Source organism: Nanorana parkeri, unplaced genomic scaffold (genome assembly GCF_000935625.1).
Source record: "Nanorana parkeri isolate BGI_ZX_2015 unplaced genomic scaffold, ASM93562v1 scaffold857, whole genome shotgun sequence".
NCBI lineage: Eukaryota > Metazoa > Chordata > Amphibia > Anura > Dicroglossidae > Nanorana > Nanorana parkeri.
Window position 1 is genome coordinate 448,219 of NW_017307125.1, and position 9,221 is coordinate 457,439.

At 38.5% G+C, this 9,221-nt stretch overlaps 1 protein-coding gene across 1 annotated transcript; it reads left to right on the plus strand.

Annotated features, from left to right (window-relative positions):
- The first annotated feature begins 192 nt into the window (after positions 1–192).
- LOC108794505 (olfactory receptor 146-like) lies at positions 193–1,131 on the plus strand. The gene has a single exon (XM_018565550.1). The coding sequence runs from the start codon at positions 193–195 to the stop codon at positions 1,129–1,131; it is 939 nt and encodes a 312-aa protein (XP_018421052.1).
- The last annotated feature ends 8,090 nt before the right edge of the window (positions 1,132–9,221 follow it).

Below are 9,221 nucleotides of genomic sequence, written 5' to 3' on the forward strand. Positions count from 1 at the left end.
AATTATTAATATGATTACTATTATTATTATTATTATTATTCACAGCACCTTACAAAATGGAGGGAGACAGTACAATTACGATACAATCCTTGTGAAGCATGCTTGTCTAATAATTCTATGTACTAAAATTTGCTTAAACAAAATTGAAAATTGATTAGCTGTTTATATTTAAATAGGCATGTTGCAAAAGCAATGTGTCCTACAAACTACACAACACCAACATATTTCATCATAAAGGGTATTACTGATGTTCCTGAATTACAACTTACGATCTTCCTCTTGGTGCTAACAATGTACCTTACCACACTCGGAGGTAACTTGACCATTCTTCTGTTGATCTGTCTAGAAAGCCATCTACACACTCCTATGTACTTCTTCCTCGGAAACCTGTCTATCCTAGACATGTCTTCAACCACTATCACGCTTCATAAGATACTTGTTATTTTTGTATCTCATAATAGAATTGTATCTTTCATTGTCTGTATGACTCAAATGTTTATCTTTTCATCATTTTCCTGTGACAGTTTGTTTGTATTGACAGCTATGAGTTATGACCGTTATGTGGCAATCTGCAAACCTCTTCACTATACCTTGGTCATGAGCCGAAAGGTATGCATCTTCTTGGCCTTCATCTGTTGGGCCCTTGGCTTTTCTCAAATTATTCCTATACTCATCTACTTATTAAGATTTACTCTTTATAAATCCAATGAAATCAACCACTTCTTCTGTGACATTGTGCCATTAATAAAACTTTCCTGCAATGACATGTCATCTCTGGAACTCTACATTTTAATCAATGGGATTTTCCTCTCTATTTTTCCCTTTCTTTTGACTTTTTTCTCTTACATTTTTATTATTCAGTCCATATTAAAAATCCATTCCAACACTGGCAGACATAAAGCCTTCTATACATGTTCCTCACACCTGACGGTTGTAGCTCTACTTTACATCACTTTGGGCTGCCAGTACTTGAAACCAAAATGGCAGGGCAATCTGGACTCCAATAAACTGTTTTCACTTTTCAACACAGCCACTGTCCCTATGCTAAACCCTTTGATTTACAGTTTAAAGAATAAAGATGTGAAGTTGGCTCTCAGAAAAACACTAAAATTTCAAAGAAAATATTTCTAAAGTGTTGCAAAGATAGATTACCCTTTATGTTTCAATGATCTGAATAAATCTGGACAGCAATTAGAGGTATTGGCTATTAAGGAAATCTATTGGCTTAATGGGTAACTGTTAATGATGATGTTTTTTTTAACCATATTTGTTGTAACACAACTGAGGGCCAATTCATTGGGGTTGATTTACTAACCTTATAAACACACCACAAACGTGTATACACCTCTGCAGTGTGTTCCCTCCCAGCATGATCTATGGGTGGAATCTAAACACCTTTGTAATGTGTACACACCCAGCAGGTGTGTTGTGCAAAGCCCTGAAGGAATTCCAAGGTGATGTTGGGTAAATTAGCTCTATGTTGTGTTGCTTGCGTTGATGAATGCAAGGAATGTAAATGCATGAGCTAACCATTTTTGTCTAAACTGTGAAGCAGCATTATATATGCATCATGTGCATGATTCTTCCATATATGGCATTAGTGGAAATATGCTTTTAGAGACTTTTTGGTTGATAAATACGTTTTGCTGTGTGAAAATCACACACACCTGGTGTGTGTGTTAAGGTTAGTAAATCACCCCCATTGTGTCATTCATGTCTGTTTTTTTCTTTTTGTGATCACCTCTTGACCATATTGGCATTAGGTAAGCATCATATGAACTGGACAGACCTAGATGTATACTTCCTGCCTACCTAGGTCAACCTACCCCATGCCTCCCTCCTGCACTTCCTTTCTGCTCCTATCGCCTCACTTAATAAAAAAAAAAAATCACAGCAGCATTCCCTAGAACCCCTTATTTCCCCCAATACCCTCACCGTTCTTGTATCGGTGTTGACATCTTTCTAAAAGCTGTATTCGAAAATGTTCATTGTGGTAAAGACAGATGATTGTTGATAACCAAGGATGTCTACATATTACTACTAATATATCTGCCCACACCAGTTCTGTTGCCCATGATCCTTTTATTGTTATAAAATTTAGTGTGTGGTGCCATAACATATTCTTTGAAAACCCATATAACTGAATAAAGAAATAAAGGGAAGATATTGCACCTTCTGTCTTGTTTTCTAGACAGACTTAATCCTTTTAGTGCAATAGCAGTCTTTTTAAATGAATGGGCTGCTTTATCGCAACACACATTAACGGGCTATATAATGCTCGTTAACGCACATTCAGTAACAGACCATCTAGGTGTCAATGAGCCCTTAGTGGTTTTTTTAAATGGGACTTTATAAAGAAAACAAACAGAACTAATTTAACAATACACAGAAAATGTTTAACTGGAAGGTAGGCCACAGGAGGTACTCTTGATTGCTAAAGTCAATTCACCAAAATTAAATTGTTTAAGTTTTAACAAATATAGTTCAGAGATAGAACAGATCCATATAAATTGTTGGCTATTTAAATATGCAGCTTGTGAAAAATAATATGTGGTTTGGTAAATAGTTTCACTATGATTTATTTTGAAGTTTGTTATTTTAAAAAACAATAAGCTAAAGATTTTACAGGACCCATAAACGAATATGCGTAACAGGTTGGAGGTGTCTACATATTAAAGTGTATTTCCACTTTTTCAATCAAATATGTTTGTTATGTGTTCCCATTCACACAGGATACCGAAGGAATTCTTACCTTTCTGTTTCTTTGAAGTAGGATTTTACATAGGACACTGTAGGCAGCTTCTAGTGGTTGAAATAGTCACTCTTTCTCACAGTCTGTACCCCTATCTGCATGCTGCCACCAGTGTGCAGATAAAGGGATAGACTGAGGGACAATTTTTAACCATACAATGCCGTGAGATCTTTAACCCTTTCTTAGGATAGATACAGATGCTCCTCGGGTTACGATCGTTCGGTTTTCATCCTTGCGTGCATATACGATAGCAGCGTATATATACTGTATACAGATCCTCCTTGGGTTGTGTATATACTGTACTTTATATCTCAGAGCTTAGCCTACCTTAAACGTGGCTAATAAAAACATCTTGTATTAACCTACAGATGGACAAAAGCCTACTGTATTTGATAACAAAGTGTTGAATATCTCATGTATATACAACTCCTCAGCTTGCGATGTGATCGCTTTATGATGGTTAATTGGAATGTAACCCCATTGTATAACGAGGAGTGTCTGTATACATGCTTATGTAGTTTACTAGACATAATAAAATCTGCCAGCACAGTGCAGACAGGGTTAATTCCAACAAAACTCCCCCCAGCCCCCTTAAACAGTGGGAACTAAGCAGTATTTTACAGTCCTGGCGTTTCCACAAAATAATTTTTGTGGAAGAAAAAATAAGCTGCAATTTTTTTAGTTCTATTTATGCTATGTGAATGGGAACATGTAATAACTAAAAGTAAAAAGGTGTTATCCCAATTTGGCTGCAAAAGTGGAAATTCACTTTAAGAGAGTACAGGTGAAATAGTTAATTATGTAACAGAGCACTCTACAGAAAATCTTGCTGAATGTAACATTGTCAAACAAGAGAATCTGGGTGAGGAAGGAGAAAGATGTCGGGGAAGGTGTAGACATAGTGGATTGTAGCATGTGGGTTGGGAGGGTAAGGATTAGTAGATTGAGCTTTGTAGATGAACCGGAGACAACTAACATGGAGTGGGTGATAGATGAATAGATCTACCATACAGTGGTTGAAATTTGATGTTGGGAAATGAGTGAGCCATGGGTCCCAATTAATTTAATCAACACAGGTATGAACACATCTTATTGTCCTTTAAACTTTTCTTCCATATTATTTTATACAAAGGAGAAGAGGTTGTAGGTAAAACAACTCAAAGCACACGAACAACACAAACATTCCCCAGTACTCAGTTTGGTTAGGCAGCAAAAAGAACCTAACAACAATGTTTCCAGCATTTAGATTATGAAAGGGGTTTCCATTCCACACATCTACACAAAATAATGTTACCCTGCCAAGGCACTTCAGCAAAGTGCGGTCCTTGATCTATGGGAGCAGCCAATCTAGGACATAAATATAGCAGGAGATAAATTAAGAGCAAGCCTTGGAGGTATCTATATTCTCCTTCAAGTTACAGCAATACTTAGGGGTCTATTTCACCTAACCAACCACTCAGTGTCTGCAACCACCCTCTGCCAATCCCTGCACTTGCTCCAAATAGCCCAAATAATACAATTCAAAATATTAACAACCACTTACAAAGCCATCCACAACTCTGCCCCCAGCTATTTCTCAAACCTTGTCTCAAAGTATCATCCTAACCATCCCCTCCGCTCTTCCAAAGACCTCCTGCTTTCCAGCTCCCTCATCAACTCCTCCCATGCTCGCCTCCAGGACGTCTCTAGAGTCTCTCCCATCCTCTGGAACTCTTTACCCCAACCTGTCCATCTATCTCTCACACTGACTGCCTTTAGGATCATCTCTTCAGGGAAGCCTATCCCACCTCAACCCAACCATCACATTCTCAAATAGTTCATCCCCACAAGGCTACCTCCTCATGTATCACTGGTCCCTCCCTTTTAGATTGTTTATCTAAAATTATAACATAGATGTAGATTTCTGGACCTTTACAGCTCCTCAACATTTCAGAATGGATACCTAAAGTTAGGTCTCACTCCTTTTAGAAGAATTATATTACGCATTCATTTGTCCCAGATGTCTGGTGAAGAAATGCTGGTCTTCTATTTGGTCTAATTTGAAAGTCATCGTTAAGGGAAATACAGGCACATAAGCTTTTCCTGCAATTATTAAAATGGTATAATATGGATCATGTCTAAGCAAATAAAAACAATACAGTGTGTGTTTTACATTATTTTCATAGGAACTCATCCACATTCAGTGTGTACCAATAGTACAGCCCATAAATATTTCATTATAAAGGAAACTTTTAGATGTTCCCAATCTTTATACTAGTATCGGTAAGGTGGACCTTCCACTTTATTGGCAATACTTGCCTATTCAGAGTGCCTGAATTTTGTTTCCACATGCTTTCCAGCTCCCTATGTGTGTTATTAAGTAGTCACCACTCCAAGCTCCCTCCTGTGATGGACTACAAGCTCAATACAAATTAGTAAACGAAACGTGAGATTGTAGTCCATCACAGGAGCGAGCTTGGAGCGGTGGCTACTTCACAACACACAGGGACCATGGGGGACAAAAGTTGTCACCCTCCAGAAGGAAGGACAGTGTCAGCACCAATTCAGAGATGATTTGAGGATTTACAGCAGAGTTATCTGAGTTTAGTCTCTAGTTAAGTCTCTAGTATTCCTTGGATACCCACTGTTCTCTTGTCATTGGGTATCTATGCTTCGGAAATTACTCTACAAATCCACCGACACAGTCTGTGATCCCCAGCTGCCCTCAATTGTGCGTGACCAATTTATTTGGTCTTGTAACCAGTTTAGCTGTCACTTTAAGATACACTATATTGCCAAAAGTATTGGGACACCCCTCCAAATCATTGGATTCAGGTTTTTCCCGTGAAATTTCCTTGCTACTAAATATTCCACGATCAACTGTTAGTGTGATTATAACAAAGTGGAAGCACCTGGGAACAACAGCAACTCACCCACGAAGTGGTAGGTCACGTAAAATGACAGAGCGGGGTCAGCGCATGCTGAAGTGCGCAGAAGTCGCCAACTGTCTGTAGAATCAATAGCTACAGCCCTCCAAACTTTGTGTGGCCTTCAGATTGGCACAACATAGAGAGCTTCATGGAATGGGTTTCCATGGCTGAGCAGCTACATCCAAGCCTTACATCACCAAGTACAATGCAAAGCGTTGGATGCAGTGGTGTAAAGCACACCGCCACTGGACTCTAGAGAAGTGGAGACGTGTTCTCTGGAGTGGCGAATCACGCTTCTCTGTCTGGCAATCCGATAGATGTGTCTGAGGTTGGTGATTCCCAGGAGAACGCTACTTGCCCGACTGCATTGTGCCAAGTATAAATTTTGGTTGAGGGGGGATTATGGTGTGGGGTTGTTTTTCAGGGTTTGGGCTTGGCTCCTTAGTTCCAGTGAAGGGAACTCTTAGGGCATCAGCATACCAAGACATTTTGGACAATTCCATGCTCCCAACTTTGTGGGAACAGTTTGGGGATGGCCCCTTCCTGTTCCAACATGACTGCGCACCATTGCATAAAGCAAGGTCCATACAGACATGGATGAGCGAGTTTGGGTTGGAGGAACTTGACTGGCCTGCACAGAGTCCTGAACTCAACCAGATAGAACACCTTTGGGATGAATTAGAGCGGAGACTGCGAGCCCAGCCTTCTCGTCCAACATCAGTACCTGACCTCACAAATGCGCTTCTGGAAGAGTGTTCAAACATTCCCATAGACACACTCCTAAACCTTGTGGACAGCCTTCCCAGAAGAGTTGAAGCTGTTATAGCTGCAAAGGGTGGGCCAACTCAATATTAAACCCTACGGACTAAGACTGGGATGCCATTAAAGTTCATGTGCGTGTAAAGGCAGGCATCCCAATACTTTTGGCAATATACAGTTAGTGTATATAGGATACCAGTGGATGATTCAACCAGGTAGTATCTTCCCATAACTGAAATATCAGTTTGTCCTTTAATAGAAATATGGTTAATTCTAGATAAGAGAAGACTCTTTCATTTTGAATAAAATACAGAACAACACACAAACTGTAGATGTAGATAGATACATTTAATCATACAGTACAGAAGGGTCAGTAAATTATAAACAATGAAAATGTAGTTAAAAACAGCAACATTTCAGAGGGCCTTTGTATGAGAAGCTGTCAGAGAAGTACAGAACAATGCCTGCTCTGTTGAGAGGGACAGATCTCTTTTAGGTTCTCAGCAGTGTCATACCGCTCTGAAGCCTTTCTCCAGCTCAAGGTAAGCACAATTTTTTATCTCGACCCCATACCTTAGTCACTCCATGAGTGCATGAAGTAATACAGTTCAATTAAAAACTCAGCAATAGCTTAAAGAGTCTCTGTCACTTTGCCTATTCAATCTCTTGAAAGTCCACCACCTGACTCTGCATTGCGTCCTGGTGGTGCTTTAAAAACTATAAGAGGATCAAGGTCTTCAACAACAAAGTTGACCCACAGTGTATATAACTTGATCATGACAAGTGAAATAAGTTTATAAAATGTTAAAGTTCATTGGATTACTTTAGATAGTTAAGTCTGATCTCATGAGAATTAGTAATCTCAAGTGCCATGCACACAACTTGGCGAAGAGCTGATAAATAGTTGAATATTCCTTGTCTATATATTGTGCAAGGAGAGATGTATCTGTATATTGTACAGGGAGAGATGCTGAATATTTATTTTTGCCTTGACTTATTGTTTTCTCTATGATAATCAACAGGCACTGGACATTTAACATTTTAAAGCAATTCAAATTAGAAGCAAGTAGAATATAAATGTTAAATACATTAATATGAGATGTTTGTTATTCTAGCTCTTTTGCCTAAAATATACAGTATGTTATGCTTTGTTTCAGTAAACACATGATATCTGTAAAAGGTAAGCCGCATAGTTTTTTTTTTACATCACAAACCTTTTTTTAAAAAGTAATTAGATGAAAATAGATGAAGGAATGTTATGTGTACAACATTTTTTATTTATAATTTTTTTAAACACATTTCAAAATGCTAGGTAAGCTTTTTATCTTGTCTTTTTTTTAGACTTGGTATAGAGTTTACATTATATGGGGGTCATCAATCCTTATAATGCTACCTAGTGGTAATTGTGAACTTCTATTCTAAGAGGTCTATTGATCAGAGCAAAAAAACAAGAACCATTTAAGGATGAAATTAAATATTAAATCATCAGATAAAATATCCATTTATCAGAAATAGAGGAAAAAAGTTATATGAGAGACTCTTAAGTGATCAGGACCACACCGCTTAAAATCAAAATTGAAAAACAAGAGGGCATGTGGGGGTTTTTAGGTGCCTGAATGACAAAACCAAAACCATATTAATGTCGTATAAACAAAATTATTTGTTATTAAAATATCGTTGCAGGGACGCACTGGAGGCCCAGCAACCAAAAATGCACGCTGGGACTCCAGCACCTTATTAGGAGGAGTTGGCTACCTCCAGGTACACCTGCATGTAATTTATCGACTTCATAAGTATGCTCACACTTGGAGACTTGGATACATAGTGTTAGGACCACACTTTGCAGAGGTGCCTTGGCGCGGCAGTGTGGCTTCTACATATTTTTGGCCAAAAGTTTGTGCAACTAAAACCTCTAATTTTAACGCATACTGTTGACAGGGCTAGTTGTTTGGTTGCAGGCTGGCTGGCAGGTTGAGGCTGGGGAATTTTTGTGGTTTGTATTGTTGTAAGCCTTCCCAATGTGTGCCCTGCTATAAAGGCTGGTTATAGATTCATGCATGTACCATCTTTTCTAGTTTGACTATTCAGAAATTTGGCATATAGTTCTCCTTTTCCTTATAATATTTGGAGTAGTTAGCATTCAGTATTCAACGCATTTCATGTAGGCGCTTCATCAGGTATTTTCTGATTGCTGGAGAAAATCTAAGCAATCATATACGAAGAATAAATAAACATCAAACATTTTTTTGATACAACATTAATATGGTTTTGGTCTTGTCATTCAGGCACCTAAAAAAACCCACATGCCCTCTTGTTTTTCCATTATGAGAAATAGAGGCTTTCAATAGTTAATTATCTTTTTTATGTGGAAAATTAGCAAATCAGTACATTTTGGGTCTGGGATCTCAGTGCTGTTTTTTTTTTCAGTCCAGAAAAGAAAGCCCCCAGCACAGCGGACCCCAGCCCAGGAGAGGTGAAAATGCAAGTTAGTGATTACATTTAAGCTGGCCATACACCTATAGATTATCTGCAGATTTTCTAGAATAGAAGCCCCGTCCTTTCCCTAGCCTGTAACTGGATAGTGAAAGGAGAAGCAGCAGATTGAAAAGCTCATGACTCCGTCACTCTATGTTTCTCAAAGTCTCAGCACTGTTGTATGAAGAATTGCAAGAAGCTGATACCTGGTCAGATTTGGATACTTACACTGCTTGCCTTTAAAAAGTAATTTGCATAATGTATTAGCTGAATACAGAGGTTCACTTTCATCGTGTCTTTTATATCTGCCCAGTTCAGCTTTATCT

What these genes read in the sequence shown, in the direction of transcription:
- LOC108794505 (XM_018565550.1), top strand. Translation starts at nt 193, where the DNA reads ATGTGTCCTACAAACTACACAACACCAACATATTTCATCATAAAGGGT.